Below are 17,785 nucleotides of genomic sequence, written 5' to 3'. Positions count from 1 at the left end.
GGGCCCAAGAGTCCATTGTTGAATAAAATGATGTAGACAATTGACTAGCAGCAGCCTACATAACAACTTTCAGTGCAGTGAGACTAACCAGCAGAGAATAAGATTCCAGGTTAGTTTTAGCTTGGTATTTATATGTCCAGCAACCAGAAGTTGTAGTATATTCAGCATTTGGCTCTTATCATTCTTTCTATTTGGAATCCAGTCAAGATAGAGTGAGTAAGGTAGTACTGATCCAGTGAGGATAGAGCAAGTCAGGTAGTATTGATCCAGTCTCTAAGAACAGCAGAGGTCTTATGATGAGTGGCAGAGCAAGAGGCACTTGTACAAAGACACTGTCAATAAGACAAAAAGGCCACCAACAGATTGGAAAAGGACCTTTACCAATCTTAAATCTGATAAGGGACTAATATCCAAATATATAAAGAACTCAAGAAGATGGGCTCCAGAAAATCAAATAACCCCATTCAAAATGGGGTGCAGAGCTAAACAAAAACTCTAAACCGAGGGATAATGAATGGCTGAGAAGCACCTGAAAAAAATGTTCAACATCCTTAATCATCAGGGAAATGCAAATCAAAAGAACCTTGAGATTCCTTCTCACACCAGTCAGAATGGCTAATACCAAAAATTCAGGTGACAGCAGATGCTGGCGAGAATGTGGAGAAAGAGGAACACTCCTCTATTGCTGGTGGGATTTCAAGCTGGTACAACCACTCTGGAAATCAGTCTGGCGGTTCCTCAGAAAATTGGGCATAGTACTAACGGAAGATCCAGCAATACCTCTCCTGGGCATATAACAAGAAGTAGTTCCAATAAGGACACATGCTCCACTATGTTCATAGCAGCCTTATTTATAATAGCCAGAAACTGGAAAGAACCCAGATGTCCCTCAACAGAGGAATGGATACAGAAAATGTGGTATAATACACAATGGAGTACTACACAGCTATTAAAAACATTGAATTTATGAAATTCTTAGGCAAATAGATGGATCTGGAGGATGTCATCCTGAGTGAGGTAACCCAATCACAAAAGAACACACATGATATGTACTCACTGATAAGTGGATATTAGTTCAGAAAGTTGGAATAACCAAGATACAATTTGCAAAACTCATGAAAATCAAGAAGGAAGACCAAAGTGTGGGTAATTCATCCCTTCTTAGAACGGGGAACAAAATACCCATGGAAGGAGTTACAGAAACAAAGTTCAGAGCTGAGACAGAAGGAAGGACCATCCAGAGACTGCCCCACCTGGGGATCCATCCCATAAACAGCCACCAATCCAGACACTATTGCATATGCCAGCAAGATTTTGCTGACAGGACCCTGATATAGCTCTTTCTTGTGAAGCTATGCCAGTGCCTGGCAAAACAGAAGTGAATGCTCACAGTCATCTACTGGATGAAATACAGGGCCCCCAATGGAGGAGCTAGAGAAAGTACCCATGGAGCTGAAGGAGTCTGCAATTCTATAGGAGGAACAACAATATGAACTAACCAGTACCCCCCAGAGCTTGTGTCTCTAACTGCATATGTAGCAGAAGATGGCCTAGTCAACCATCATTGGGAAGAGAGGCTCTTGGTCTTGCAAAGATTATATGCCTCAGTAGAGGGGAATGCCAGAGCCAGGAAGCAGGAGTGGGTGAGTCGGGGAGCAGGGTGGGGGGAGGGTATAGGGGACTTTCGGGATAGCACTTGAAATGTAAATGAAGAAAATATCTAATAATTTTTTTTTTTAAAAGAAACACAATCTCTGAAAACTGTATGAAAAGAGGCTTCCCATTAAAAAAAGAGGCACTTGCACATGGCTGATAATTAGTAGTAATTGTAAATTTTAAGGATCTTTCATCACTGGCTGATGTTCTGCCAGACAGGCCTACAAGGACTTATTTATATTAAGTTAGTCTGTGGGAATGACAGAATGGTTATCTTGATTAGTAAAATTGATGAGAAATGACTACCTTAAAGGAAGACAACATTGTTCCCTGTGATTGAGTCCTAAGGCACATAAGAAGAGGCAGCTAGCTGAGAATAATATTCAATTTTCTCTTCTTCTTCCTCTTGCATGCATACACAATGCAACTATCTTCCATCTCAAATTCCTGTTAGGTGACCTTCCTACCTGAAATTACTATACAATTGATGTATGTGCCAAAATAATCTTTTTCATGTTTAAAAACGTTTTTGTAATACTATCTTATCACATCAGCAGGAACACTAGTTTAAAAAAATGGCATTGAGGATGAGGTCTTTGTCATGGTAAAACTCATATGCACTCTCGGTGCCTTTGTACTCATTGAGGGAAGAATCATATTAGAAACTCTGTAGTGAAAAGCCCTTGAATATTGTAAGTGTAGCTCAAGGAGCCATTCCAGTGTCTCCTGGGAAATGAGAATGATGAAAGAAGCACAGGAAGTGCAAGTAGAAACCATGACTTTCCGAATGGCCCACAGGTTCTTGACCTCAGTTCATGGGGATTCATGTTCCAGGAAAGCAGCTACCCAGGAAATTGTTTTCATGGGGGGTAATACATGGAAGGGCAGACTCCACTTTGAGCTACTGACAGAATGTGAGTGTGTGAGCACATAATACTGGCTTTGCAAACATGAAATGAAGATAGAGTGAGTCAGGGAGTGAGTATAGATCCAGGCTCTAAGAGCAGCAGAGGCCTTAGGATGTGGGGCATGGCAGGAGGCACTTGCAGCATTCCCTCCAAGAGCACTGCATAAAGCTGTGAAGTTGAATATTCTGTGCTGAAATGGAGATTCCTGGATGTTGTAGACATCAGAACCACAGGATGTCTGTGGCAGAACATTGCACACATGAAGTATAGTTGTCTCAAGATAAAAGTTATATGTGCTCAAAACAATATTAGAAAAGCTGACTACCAAATACTTTAGAACCAGGACATTCTGTTTTGAACCACAGACTGAAAACATGAAACTTGTACTGAGAAGTCTTATGTCATCTTGACATACATAATAGAGGTATTTAAAGTAAGGAAACCTTACTTGGGAAAATTGCTCAATAAGACCCTGCTTTGAGGCATTTTTCCTTTTCTTTCCTTTTTTGCTTATTTGTTTTTTGTTGTTATTTTTTTCAATTTTCATTATTTTACTTATTGACATGCCAGTCATTGTCAAGTCTCCTTGTCTTCCTCCCACATTTCTTCATCTCATTGTTTCTCTCCCTTGCCTCTGAAAGGGTGCTCCCCTGCCATCAGCCTCCCCCTCTTCCCTGTAGCCTCAAGTCTCTGCAGGATTAAGCAAAACTTTTCCCACTAAAGCCTGACCAGGCAGGCTGCTTTTATATTTGTGCCAGGGGCCTCAGACTTGCCCTTGTATGATTCTTGTAGGTGGGTCAGTCTCTGGGAGCTGAGTAAGTTGAGACTGCTGGTCTTCCTGTGGGGTCACTCTCCCCTTCAGCTTCCTCAATCCTTCCCCTAATTAAACTATAATTCAACTCTGACTTAATTCCAATGGTTGGATATAAGTATCTGTTTCTGTTTCAGTCAGCTGCTGTTAGTGCCTTTCAGAGGACAGCTATGCCAAGCTCTCATCTGTAAGTACATCATAGAATTAGTAATAGCGTCAGGCCTTGGTGCCCTCCCATAAGATGGATCCCAAGTTGGGCCAGTCATTGGACTGCCTTTCCTTCAGTCTCTTCTCCATTTAGTCCCTGCAGTTCTTTTAGACAGGAACAGTTCAGGGTCAGATATTTTGACTGTGTGTTGGTAACACTGTCCCTCTGCTTGAGGCCCTGTCTATCAACTGAAGGTGGACTCTGAGTTCCCTCTCCCCATTGTTGGGAATTTTTACTAAGGTCATGCCCATTGAGTCCTTAGAGTCTCTCCCCTCCCAGGTCTCTGTTACTTCTAGAGGATCCCCACACATCCCACTCCCAGGGCTACTTATTTCAATTCATTCTCTTGGCCCTCTGACCTCCTCCCCACCAAACCTGGTGCTGTTTCCCTTTCCTCCTTCCTTTTTCCCACCCAGGTCCCTTGATTATTTCCTTCCCCCTTCTCAGTGGAGTTGAAACATCCCCACTTGGGCCTTTGAACTTGTTACACTTCTTACTGTCTGTGGATTTTATCCTCAGTACCCTGCACTTTTAGCTAATATCCACCAATCACTGAGTACATACCATGTATGTCATTTTGGGTCTGAGTTACCTTACTCAGGATGATATTTTCTAGTTCCATCCACTTACCTGCAAAATTCATGATGTCCTCATTTTTTAAAATTAGGTATTGTCCTCATTTACATTTCCAATGCTATCCAAAAAGTCCCCCATACCTCCCCCACCTACCCACTCCCACTTTTGGCCCTGGCTTTCTCCTGTACTGGAGCATATAAAGTTTGCAAGTCCATTGGGCCTCTCTTTCCAGTGATGGCCGACTAGGCCATCTTTTGATACATATGCAGCTAGAGTCAAGAGCTCCGGGGTACTGGTTAGTTCATAATGTTGTTCCACCTATAGGGTTGTAGATCCCTTTAGCTCCTTGGGTATTTTCTCCAGCTCCTCCATTGGGGGCCCTGTGATCTATCCAATAGTTGACTGTGAGCATCCAATTCTGTGTTTGCTAGGCCCCGGTGTAGTCTCACTAGAGACAGCTATATCAGGGTCCTATCAGCACAATCTTGCTAGTGTATGCAATGGTTTCAGCGTTTGGAGGCTGATTATGAGATGGATCCCCAGATATGGCAGTCTCTAGATGGTCCATCCTTTTGTCTCAGCTTCAAACTTTGTCTCTGTAACTCATTCCATGGGTGTTTTGTTCCCAATTCTAAGAAGGGGCAAAGTGTCCACACTTTGGTCTTCATTCTTCTTGAGTTATATGCATTTAGCAAATTGTAACTTCTCTCTTGGGTATTCTAAGTTTCTGGGCTAATATCCACTTATCAGTGAGTACATATCATTTGAGTTCTTTTGTGATTGAGTTACCTAACTCAGGATAATGTCCTCCAGGCCCAACCATTTGCCTAGGAATTTCATAAATTCATTCTTTTTAATAGTTGAGTAGTACTCCATTGTGTAAATGTACCACATTTTTTGTATCCATTCTTCTGTTGAGGGGCATCTGGGTTCTTTCCAGCTCCTGGCTATTATAAATAAGGCTGCTATGAACATAGTGGAGCATGTTTCTTTCTTACTAGTTGGAACATCTTCTGGATATATGCCCAGGAGAGGTATTGAGGGATCCTCCGGTAGTACCATGTCCAATTTTCTGAGTAACTACCAGACTGATTTACAGAGTGGTTGTACAAGCTTGCAATCCCACCAACAGTGGAGGAGTGTTCCTCTTTCTCCTCATCCTCACCAGCATCTATCTCACCTGAATTTTTGATCTTAGCCATTCTGACTGGTGTGGGATGGAATCTCAGTGTTGTTTTGATTTGCATTTTCCTGATGATTAAGGATGCTGAACATATTTTCAGGTGCTTCTCAGCCATTCAGTATTCCTCAGGTGAGAATTCTTTATTTAGATCTGAGTTTTGATTTTCTGGAGTCCACCTTCTTGAGTTCTTTATATATATTGGATATTAGCCCTCTATCTGATTTAGGATAGGTAAAAATCCTTTCCCCATCTTTTGGTGGCCTTTTTGTCTTATTGACAGTGTCTTTTGCCTTACAGAAGCTTTGCAGTTTCATGAGGTCCCATTTGTCAACTCTTGATCTTACAGCACAAGCCATTGCTGTTCTATTCAGGAGTTTTTCCCCTGTGCCAATATCTTGGAGGCTTTTCCCCACTTTCTCCTCTATAAGTCTCAGTGTCTCTGCTTTTATGTGGAGCTCCTTAGTCCATTTAGATTTGACCTTAGTGAAAGGAGATAGGAATGGATCAATTCGCATTCTTCTACATGATAACCACCAGTTGTGCCAGCACCATTTGTTGAAAATGCTGTCTTTTTTCCAATGGATGGTTTTAGCTTCCTTGTCAAAGATCAAGTGACCATAGGTGTGTGGGTTCATTTCTGGGTCATCAATTCTATTCCATTGGTCTACTTTTCTGTCATTATAACAGTACCATGCAGTTTTTATCACAATTGCTCTGTATTAAAGGTTTAGGTCAGGCATGGTGTTTCCACCAGAGGTTCTTTTATCTTTGAGAAGAGTTTTTGCTATCCTAGGTTTTTTGTTATTCCAGATGAATTTGCAGATTGTTCTTTCTAATTCATTGAAGAATTGAGTTGGAATTTTGATGGGGATTGCATTGAATCTGTAGATTGCTTTTGGCAAGATAGCCATTTTTACTATATTGATCCTGCCAATCCGTGAGCATGGGAGATCTTTCCATCTTCTGAGATCTTTAATTTCTTTCTTCAGAGACTTGAAGTTCTTATCATACAGATCTTTCACTTCCTCAGTTAGAGTCACACCAAGGTATTTTATAATATTTGTGCCTATTGATAAGGGTGTTGTTTCCCTAATTTTTTTTCTCAGCCTGTTTATTCTTTGTGTAGAGAAAGGCCATTGACTTGTTTGAGTTAATTTTATATCCAGCTACTTCACCTAAGCTGTTTATCACGTTTAGGGGTTCTCTGGTGGAATTTTTAGGGTCACTTATATATATTATCATATCATCTGCAAAAAGTGATATTTTGACTTCATCTTTTCCAATTTGTATCCCCTTGATCTTCTTTTGTTGTCAAATTGCTCTGGTTAGAACTTCAAGTACAATGTTGAATATGTAGGGAGAAAGTGGACAGCCTTGTCAGTCCCTGATTTTAGTGGGATTGCTTCTAGCTTCTCACCACATACTTTGATGTTTGCTACTGGTTTGCTGTAGATTGCTTTTTATCATGTTTAGGTATGGGCCTTGAATTCCTGATCTTTCCAAGACTTTTATCATGAATGGTTGTTGGATTTTGTCAAATGCTTTCTCCGCATCTAAGGAGATGATCATTTGGTTTTTGTCTTTGAGTTTGTTTATATAATGGATTACGTTGATGGATTTTCGTATATTAAACCATCCCAGCATCCCTGGAATAATACTTGGTCAGGATGGATGATTGTTTTGATGTGTTCTTGGATTGGTTAGCAAGAATTTTATTGAGTATTTTTGCATCGATATTCATAAGGAAAATTGTTCTGAAGTCCTCTATCTTTGTTGGATCTTTCTGTGGTGTAGGTATCAGAGTAATTGTGGCTTCATAGAATGACTTGGGTAGAGCTCCTTCTACTTCTATTTTGTGCAATAGTTTGTGCAGAACTGGAATTAGATATTCTTTGAAGGTCTGATAGAACTCTGCACTAAACCCATCTGGTCCTGGCGGTTTTTTGGTTGGGATATCATTAATGACTGCTTCTATTTCTTTAGGAGATATGGGACTGTTTAGATCATTAACTTGACCCTGGTTTAACTTTGGTACCTAGAATCTGTCTAGAAATTTGTCCATTACGTCCAGGTTTTCCAATTTTGTTGTGTATAACCTTTTGTAGAAGGATCTGATGGTGTTTTGGATTTCTTCAGGGTTTGTTTTTATGTCTCCCTTTTCATTTCTGATTTTGTTAATTAGGATGCTGTCCCTGTGCCCTCTAGTGAGTCTGGCTAAGGGTTTATCTATCTTGTTGTTTTTCTCAAAGAACCAGCTTCTGATTTGGTTGATTCTTTGAATAGTTCTTGTTTCCACTTGGTTAATTTCGCCCCTGAGTTTGATTATTTCCTGCCATCTACTCCTCTTGGGTGAATTTGCTTCCTTTTGTTCTAGAGCTTTTAGGTGTGTTGTCAAGCTGCTAGTGTGTGCTTTCTCTAGTTTCTTTTTGGAGGCACTCAGAGCTATGAGTTTCCCTCTTAGAAATGCTTTCATAGTGTACCATAAGTTTGGGTATGTTCTGGCTTCATTTTCATTAAACTCTAAAAAGTCTTTAATTTCTTTCTTTATTCCTTCCTTGACCAAGGTATTATTGAGAAGAGTGTTGTTCATTTTCCACATGAATGTTGGCTTTCCATTATTTATGTTGTTATTTAAGATCAGCCTTTGTCCATGGTGATCTGACAGGATGCATGGGACAATTTCAATATTTTTGTATCTGTTGAGGCCTGTTTTGTGACCAATTATATGGCCAATTTTGGAGAAGGTACCGTGAGGTGCTGAGAAGAAGGTATATCCTTTTGTTTTAGGATAAAATGTTCTGTAGATATCTGTTAAGTCCATTTGTTTCATCACTTCTGTTAGTTTCACTGTGTCCCTGTTTAGTTTCTGTTTCCACTATCTGTCCATTGGTGAAAGTGGTGTGTTGAAGTCTCCCATTATTACTGTGTGAGGTTCAATGTGTGCTTTGAGCTTTACTAAAGTTTTTTTAGTGAATGTGGCTGCCCTTGCATTTGGAGCATATATATTCAGAATTGAGAGTTCCTCTTGGAGGACTTTAACTTTGATGAGTATGGAGTGCCCCTCCTTGTCTTTTTTGATGACTTTGGGTTAGAAGTCAATTTTATTCGATATTAGAATGGCTACTCTAGCTTGTTTCTTCAGACCATTTGCTTGGAAAATAGTTTTCCAGCCTTTCACTCTGAGGTAGTGTCTGTCTTTTTCCCTGAGATGGGTTTCCTGTTAGCAGCAGAATGTTGGGTCCTGTTTGTGTAGCCAGTCTGTTAGTCTATGTCTTTTTATTGGGGAATTGAGTCTATTGATATTAAGAGATATTAAGGAAAAGTAATTGTTGCTTCCTATTATTTTTGATTTTAGAGTTGGCGTTCTGTTTTTGTGGCTGTCTCCTTTTTGGTTTGTTGAGGGATTACTTTCTTGCTTCTTCTAGCGTGTGGTTTCCGACGTTGTATTGTTTTTTTTTGTTGTTGTTTTTTTTTTTTTTTTTTTTTTTTTTCTGTTACTTCCTTTGAAGGGCTGGTTCGTGGAAAGATAATGTGTGAATTTGGTTTTGTCATAGAAAACTTTGGTTTCTCCATCTATGGTAATTGAGAGTTTGGCTGGGTACAGTAGCCTGGGCTGTAATTTGTGTTCTCTTAGTGTCTGTATAACGTCTGTCCAGGATCTTCTGGCTTTCATAGTTTGTGGTGAAAAGTCTGGTGTAATTCTGATAGGAATGCCTTTATATGTTACTTGACCTTTTTCCCTTTCTGCTCTTTATATTCGATCTTTATTCAGTTCATTTGTTGTTCTGTTTATTATGTGTCGGGAGGAATTTCTTTTCTGGTCCAGTCTATTTGGAGTTCTGTAGACTTCTTGTATGTTCATGGGCATCTCTTTCTTTAGGTTTGGGAAGTTTTCTTCTATAATTTTGTTGAAGATATTTGCCGGTCCTTTAAGTTGAAAATCTTCATTCTCATCTACTCCTATTATCTGTAGGTTTGGTGTTCTCATTGTGTCCTGGATTTCCTGGATGTTTTGAGTTAGGATCCTTTTGCATATTGTATTTTCTTTGATTGTTGTGCCTATGTTCTCTATGGAATCTTCTGCACCTGAGATTCTCTCTTCCATCTCTTGTATTCTGTTGCTGATGCTTGCATCTATAGTTCCAGATTTTTTTCCTAGGTTTTCTATATCCAGCGTTGCCTCACTTTGGGTTTTCTTTATAGTGTCTACTTCCCTTTTTAGGTCTTGGATGGTTTTATTCAATTCCATCACCTTTTTGGTTGTGTTTTCTTGCAATACTTTAAGGGATTTTTGTGCTTCCTCTTTAAGGTCTTCTACCTGTTTAGCAGTGTTCTCCTGTATTTTTTAAAGTGAGTTATTAAAGTCCTTCTTGATGTCCTCTACCATCATCATGAGATATGCTTTTAAATCCAGGTCCAGTTTTTTGGGTGTGTTGCGGTGCCCAGGACTGGGTGGGGTGAGATTGCTACATTCTGATGATGGTGAGTGGTCTTGGTTTCCGTTAGTAAGATTCTTATGTTTGCCTTTCGCCATCTGGTAATCTCTGGATTTAGTTGTTGTAGATGTCTCTGGTTAGATCTTGTTCCTCAGGTGTTTATGTTAGCCTCTATCAGCAGACCTGGGAGACTAGATCTCTCCTGAGTTTCAGTGCTCAGAGTACTCTCTGCAGTTAGGCTCTCCTCTTGCAGGGAAGGTGCCCAGATATCTGGTGTTCGAACATGCCTCCTGGAAGAAGTTGTGATCCACTCACAGAGATCTTAAGGTCCTGTGGAGGGTCCTGTGTATACCTTACGGTTGTCCTCAGACTCCACGCCCCAGGTATCCCTGTGCTGGTGTGGACCACAAGGGACTGGTGCTCCAGATCAGGCCAGGTTTTCTGCTTCCATAATTAATGCAGTCTCAGGTCCCGCGTGATTGGTTTGGAGCAGCTGCTGTGTTCCACTCACCAGAGGTCTTAAGATCCCATGGCTGGTCTTGTAGGTAGCTTGCGGGTGTCAGCTGACTCTGTGCCCTAGCTATCCCAGTTCCCGCCCAATGTCCTACTTTTTAATAGATGAATAGTATCCCATTGCATGAATGAACCAAGTTTACTGTATCCATTCTTCCCTTTAGGGACATCTGGTTTGTTTCCAACTTCTGGCTATTGAAAATAAGGCTGCTATAAAAATAGTGGAGCAGGTGTCCTTTGGGTATGGTGGGACATCTTTTGGGTATATGCCCAAGAGTGGTATAGCTCTATCTTCAAGTAGAACTATTTCCAATTTTCTGAGGAAATTCCAGATTGATTTCCAGAGTGGTTGTACCAGCCTGCAATACCACCAGCAATGCAGGAGTGTTCTTTCTCCACATCCTCGCCAGCATGTGCTGTCACTTGAGTTTTTGATCTTAGTTATTCTGTTTGGTATGAGGTGAAATCTCAGGGTTATTTTGATTTGCATTTCTCTGATGACTAAGGACATTGAACATTTATTTAAGTGCTTCTCCACTATTTATAGATTCTTCTGTTGTGAATTTTTTTTTTTACCTCTGTGTCCCAGTTTTTATTCAGGTTGTTTGATTTTTTGGAGGTTATCTTCCTGCATTCTTTACATATCTTGGATATTAGCACTCTATCAGATGTAGGGTTAGTGAATTTTTTTCCCAACATTTTCTAGTTCCATCTAGTTGCTGATTTAACCTATTGATGGTTTCTTTTGCCTTACAGAAGATTTTTTGTTAGATATTTTCTTTATATACATTTCAAATGCTATCCCGAATATTCCCCATACCCTCCCTCCTCCCTGCTCCCCTTCCCACCCTCTCCCACTTCTTGGCCCTGGCACTCCCTTGTACTGGATCATGTCTCATTTATCAACTGTTGATCTTAGAGCCTGAGCCATTGGTGTTCTGTTCAGGAAACTTTCCCATGTGTCAATGAGTTTGAGGCTCTTTCCCACTTACTCTTCTATTAGATCCAGTGTATCTGGTTTTATGTTGAGGTCCTTGATCCACTTGGACTTGATTTTTGTGCAGAGTGGTAAATATGGATCCATTTTTATTCTCCTACATGCAAACTGCCAATTAGACCAGCACCAGTTATTGAAGACATTTTCTTTTTTTTCCACTGTATGTTTTTGTCTCCTTTGTCAATGATCAAGTGTCCATAGGTATGTGGGTTTACTTTTGGGTCTTCAATTCTATTCCATTGATCAACCTGTCTGTTTTTGTACCAATACTGTGCGTTTTAAAATCACTACTGTTTTGTAGTACAGCTTGAGGTTAGGGATGGTGATTCCCCAGAAGTTCTTTTATTGCTGAGAATTGTTTTGGTTATCCTGTTTTGTTTGTTTGCTTGTTTGTTTTTTGATATGAAGTCAAGAATTGCTCTTTTCATGTCTGTGAAGAATTGTGTTGGAATTTTGATGGGGATTGCATTGAATCTGCAGATTGCTTTTGGTAAGATGGCTGCTTTCACTTTGTTAACCCTACCATTCCATGAGTATGGGAGACCTTTCCATCTTCTGAGGTCTTCTTTGATTTCTTTTCCTAAAGATTAGAAATTCTTGTCATGCAGATATTTCCCTTTCTTGGTCAGGGTTCCTCCAAGATATTTGAGAGTATCTGTGGCTGTTGTGAATGGTGTTGTTCCCCTGATTTCTTTCTCAGCCTGTTTATCATTTGTGTAAAGGAAGGTGACAGATTTGTTTGAGTTAATTTTATATCCTGCCATTGTGCTGAAGTTGTTTATCAGCTGTAGGGATTCTCTGTTGGAATTTTGGGGGTGGATTATGTATACTGTCATATAATCTGCAAATAGTGATACTTTGACTTCTTCCTTTCTAATTTGTTTCCCCTTGTTCTCTTTTTGCTGTCTAATTGCTCTGGCTAGGATTTTGAGTATTATATTTAAAAGAATGGGAGATAATGGGGAACCTTGTCCTGTCCTCGATTTTAATGGGATTGCTTCTAGTTTCTCTTCTCTGAATTTGATTTTGGCTCTTAGTTTCCTATATATTCCTTTTATTATGAATAGTTACATGCAAGGTTTTCTGATCTCTGTAAGACTTTTAACATGAGGGGTGTTGTATTTTGTCAAAGACTTTTAAAATGTCTGATGACATATGTGATCATGTGTCTTTTTTCCTTTTGTTAACCTTTTAAAACATTAATTATTCCATTTGTTTACATCTCAAATAACATTTCACTTCCTGGCTAACCGTCTACCAACTCCCCATCCCATATCTTCTTTCCCTCTTCCTCTTTGACTGTATGAGTGTGCTCCCCTACCCACCCCACAATCTTCTGCCCTAACAGCACCAGCATTATTCTATTCTGGGGCATCAACCCCCTTTGGAACTATGTGCTTTCCATCCCGTTACTGTCAGGCAAGCCATCCTCTGCTACATATGTATATGGAGCCATGGATCCCTCCAGGTACACTTCTTGGTTGGAGGTCTTGCATCTAAGAGAACTGGGTTGTCAGGCCGGCCTATGTTGTTCTTCCGATGGGGTTGCAATCAGCCCATGCTCCTCCAGTTCTTTCTACAGTCCCCCCCCACCAGGTTCCTTGAAGTCAATTTGGTGGTTGCCTCCAAGTATCCACATCTGTATTGGTCAGTTGCTGGCCAGACATCATCCATACCAGGTTCCTCTCATCAAGTGCCTCTTGACCATGGCAACTGTGTTGGGCTTGGTGTCTGCAGACATGATGGATCTCCAGATGGAGCAGTCCCCAGTTGGCCCTTCCTTCAGTCTTTGTTCCATTTTTTATTTTGGACAGGAACATTTCTAAAAAATTTGAGATGGGTGGGTGATCCTATCTTTCAACCAGGGGCTGTGCTTATGCACATGAGGTGGTGTCAACAGATTCTGTCTCCCTCTTCTTTGTGCATTTCAGCTAAAATAATCACAGTTGGGTCCTGGGATCCTCATATTTCCATGGTGTATGGGACAGTCCAGTGGCTATCCCCAGTTCCTCATCATCCCTGCTATATAATTTTGGTTGATTTCGTGAACTTTTGTACCTCTCTCACATATCCTCCAGTTGCTGATATGCCCCTTTGTTTCCTCCCCCTTTTCTTTCCCTCCCAGGACCCCTCTTCCTCCAACTTTCCTCAATGCAGGACTGAAGCAGCCACACCCTAGTCTTCCTTCCTTCTAAGATCCATATGGTCTGCAGGTTATATCATGGGCATTGTGAGCTTTTGGGCTCATATCCACTTATCAGTGAGTACTTACCATGTGTGTTCTTTTGTGTATGAGTTACCTCACTCAGTATTATATTTTCTAGTTCCATCCACTTGCCTGCAAATTTTATGAAGTCATTGTTTTTAATAGCTGCATAGTACTCCGCTGTGTAAATGTACCACATTTTCTGTATCCAGTTTTCTGTTGAGGGACTTCTGGGTTGTTTCCTGGTTCTAGATATGATAAATAAGACTGCAATGAACATAGTGGAGTATGTGTCCTTGTTATATGTTAGAACATTTTTGGGGGGTTTATGCCCAATCGTGCTATAGCTGGGTCTTCAGGTAGAACTATTCCCAGTTTTCTTAACACCAGACTAATTAATAAAATGGTTTTACCAGCATGCAGTTCCACCAGCAATGGAAGAATGTTCCTCTTTCTCCACATCATCACCAACATCTGCTATCACCTTATTGTTATTTTAGTCATTCTGATGGAGTGTGGTTGAATCTCAGGGTCATTTTGATATGCATTTTCCTGATGACTAAAGATGTTGAACATTTCTTTAAGTGCTCCTGAGCTATTTGAGATTCATTGGTTGAGAATTCTCTATTTAACTCTTTTGTACTCCACTTTTGAGTAGAGTGATTTGGTTCTTTGGAGTCTAACTTCTTAAGTTCTTTACATATTTCGGATATTAGCCCTCTATCTAATGTAGGGTTGGTAAATTTATTTTCCCAATCTGTGGGTTGCTGTTTTGTCCTCTTGATAGTGTCTTTTGACTTACATAGGTTTTCAATTTTATGAGGTCCCATTTGTTGATTGTTCATTTTAAAGCATAAGCCATTAGTGTTCTGTTCAGAAAGTTTTCCCTGTGCCTAAGTATTCAAGGTTCTTCCCCACTTTCTAGTCTATTAGATTCAGTGTATCTGGTTTTATGTGGCGGTTCTTGATCTACTTGGATTTGAGCTTTGTACAAGGAGGTAAGAATGGATCAATTTGCATTCTTCTATATGCTAACCACAAGTTGAAAAGCACCATTTGTTAAAAAAGCCGTCTTTTTTCCACTGAATGGTTTTAGCTCCCTTGTCAAAGATCAAGTGACCATAGATATGTGGATTCATTTCTGGGTCTTCAACTCTTCCATTGATCTACCTGCCTGTCTCTGTACCAATACGACACAGTTTTTATCATTGCTCTATAGTATAGCTTAAGCTCAGGGATGGTGAGTTCTTCAGAAGTTTTTCTAGTGTTGAGAATAGTTTTTGTTATCCTGTTTTTTTTTTCTTATTCCAATTGAGTTTGAGAATTGCTCTTTCTAACTTTATGGGGAATTGATTTGGAATTTTGATTGGGATTGAATTGAATCTGTAGATTGCTTTCAGTAAGATTTGTTTCTTCAGGGATTTGAAGTTCTTGTCATACAGATCTTTCACTTGTTTGGATAGAGTCACACCAAGGTATTTTCTATTATTTGTGACTATTGTGAAGAGTGTTGTTTCCTCAATTTCTTTCTCAGCCCTTTCTGATTTTTAGTAGAGGAAGGCTACTGATTTGTTAGAATTAATTTTATATTCAGCCACTTTGTGAAAGGTGTTTATCATCTTCCAGAGCCCTCTGGTAGAATTTTTGGGGTCACTTACATATATTATCATATCATCTGCAAATAGTGATACTTTGACTTTGTCTTTTCTAATTTGTATATTTTTTTTACCTCATTTTGTTTTCTAATTGCTGTTGCTAGACTTTGAGAACTATATTGAATAGGGAGGGAGAGAGTGGGCAGCCTTGTCTTGTCCTTGATTTTAATGGGATTGCTTTGAATTTCTCTCCACTTAGTTTGATGTTGACTATTGGTTTGCTGTATATTGCTTATTTTAGACTTAGGTATGAACCTGGGATTCTTGATCTTTCCAATACTTATCATGAATGGATGTTGTATTTTGTCAAGGGCTTTTTCAGCATCCAATGAGATGTGTGTCTTTTTGTTGAGTTTGTTTATATAGTGAATTACATTGATGGATTTCCATACATTGAACCATTCCTGCATTCCTGGGATGAATCCTACTTGATCATGTTGGATGATCATTTTGATGTGTTCATGGATTTGGTTTGTGAGAATTCTATTGAGTATTTTTGCATCAATATTCATAAGGGAAATTGGTCTGAAGTTCTATTTCTTTGTTGGGTCTTTTTATGGTTTAGGTATCAGAGTAATTGTTACTTCATAGAATGAATTGGGTAGTGTTCCTTCTATTTCTATTTTATGGAATAGTTTGAAAATTTCTGCACTAAAACCATCTGGCCCTGGGATTTTTTTTTTTTTTTTGGTTGGGAGAATTCTAATGACTGCTTCTATTTCCTTGGGGTTATGGGACTGTTTAGATAATTTATCTGATCCTGATTTAACCTTTGTTCCTAGTATCTGTCTAGAAAATCACCCATTTCATATAGGTTTTTCTGTTTTGTTGAGTGTAAACTTGTCGTAGGATCTGATGGTTTTTTTTTTTAATTTCCTCGAGTTTTGTTCTCATGTCTCCCTATTCATTCCCGATTTTTTAAAATTTGGATACTGTCTCTGTGCCCTCTGGTTAGTCTGGCTAAGGGTTTATCTGTCTTGTTAATTTTTTCAAAGAACCAGTTCCTAGTTTTGTTGATTCTTTTTCTAGTTTTCTTTCTTTCTACATGATGGATTTCAGCCCTGAGTTTGATTATTTCCTGCCATCGACTCTTCTTGGTTGTATTTGCTTCTTTTTGTTCTAGAGTTTTCAGATGTGCTGTTAAGCTGCTAGTGTATGCTTTTTCCAGTTTCTTTATGGAGGCACTCAGGGCTATGAATTTTGCTCTTAGCACTGCTTTCATTGTGTCCCATAAGTTTTGGTATGTTGTGCCCTCATTTTCATTGAATTCTAAAAAGTCTTTAATTTATTTCTTCCCTCATCAAGTTATTATTGAGTAGATAGTTGTTCAGGTTCCACATGTATGTGAGGCTTGTGTTATTTTTCTTGTTGTTGAAGACCAGTCTTAGTCTACTGTGGTCTAATAGAATCTATGGGATTAATTTAATGTTCTTGTATGTGTTGAGGTTTGTTTTGTGTCTGAGTATATGGTCAGTTTTTGAGAAGGTACCATGAAGTCTGAGAAGAAGGTATATCCTTTTGATTTAGGGTGAAATGTTCTGTAGATATCGGTTAAAAGCATTTGGTCCATAACCTACTTTAGTTTTACAGTGTCTCTTTTCAGTTTCTTTTTTTCATGATCTGTTCATTGGCGAGAGTGGGATTTTGAAATCTCCTACTATTATTGCTTGAGGTTCTATATGTGCTTTGAGGTTTAGTAATGTTTTTTTAAAAAATGTGGGTGCCCTTGAATTTGGGGAATAGATGTTCAATATTGAGAATTTCTCTTGGTGGATTTTTTCTTTGATGCATAGGTAGTGTCCTTCTCCATCTTTTTTTTTTTTTGATAACTTTTGTTTGAATGTCTATTTTGTTTGTTATTAGAATGGCTACTCCAGCTTATTTCTTGGGACCAATTGCTTGGAAATTTTTTTCCTAGCCTTTTATTTTGAGGTAATGTCCATCTTTGTCACTCAGGTGTGTTTCCTGCATGCAGCAAATTGCTGAATCTTGTTTATGTATCCAATCTGTGAACCTATGTCTTTTTATTAGGGAATTCAGTCCTTTGATGTTAAGATATATTAGGGACCAGTGATTATTTGTTCCTATTATTTTTGTTGTTAGAGGTAGAATTATGTTTGTGTGTTTTTCTTCCTTTTGTTTGTTTTGAAAGATTAATTTATTACTTTTTCTTGGGTGTAGTTTCCCTACTTTTGTTGGACTTTTCCTTCTCTTATCCTCTGTAAGGCTGGATTAGTGGAAAGATATCCCTTAAATTTGATTTCGTCTTGGAATACCTTGGTTTCTCCATCTATGGCAATTGTAAATCTTGCTGGATATATTAGCCTGGGCTGGCATTTTTTTTGGGGGGTCTGTATTTCATCTGCCCACAATTGTCAGGGTTTTAAAATATCTGTAGGGAAGTCTGTTGTAACTCTGATAGGTCTGCCTTTATATGTTACTTGACTTTTTTTTCCTTACTGCTTTCAATATTCTTTCTTTGTTTTGTGTATTTTGTGTTTTAATTATTATATGACAAGAGGAATTTCTTTTCTGGTTCTCTGTGTTTGGTTTTTGGTAGGTTTCTTGTACATTTATGGACATTTCTTTTGTCAGGTTAGGGAAGTTTTCTTCTATAATTTTGTTGAAGATGTTTG

At 39.1% G+C, this 17,785-nt stretch overlaps 1 protein-coding gene across 6 annotated transcripts in view; it reads left to right on the top strand.

The window, feature by feature from the left end:
• The window catches only part of Slc22a30 (solute carrier family 22, member 30), a 69,741-nt gene that overhangs the window by 36,004 nt on the left and 15,952 nt on the right, over window positions 1-17,785 (top strand). Inside the window, exon 6 of one of the 6 annotated variants that reach the window (XM_011247262.3) lies at window positions 13,414-13,509. The exons of the other annotated variants lie outside the window; for them this stretch is intronic. Within the exon in view, the coding sequence (XP_011245564.1) occupies window positions 13,414-13,467 (54 nt within the window). The 3' untranslated portion in view covers window positions 13,468-13,509. Of the gene's footprint in view, window positions 1-13,413; window positions 13,510-17,785 lie in introns of those variants that run through there. 6 annotated transcript variants of the gene reach the window in all.

Source organism: Mus musculus, chromosome 19 (assembly GCF_000001635.26).
Source record: "Mus musculus strain C57BL/6J chromosome 19, GRCm38.p6 C57BL/6J".
Classification (NCBI taxonomy): Eukaryota; Metazoa; Chordata; class Mammalia; order Rodentia; family Muridae; genus Mus; species Mus musculus.
Note: the sequence above shows the minus strand (reverse complement) of the source record. Positions and strands in the feature narration are given on the sequence as shown.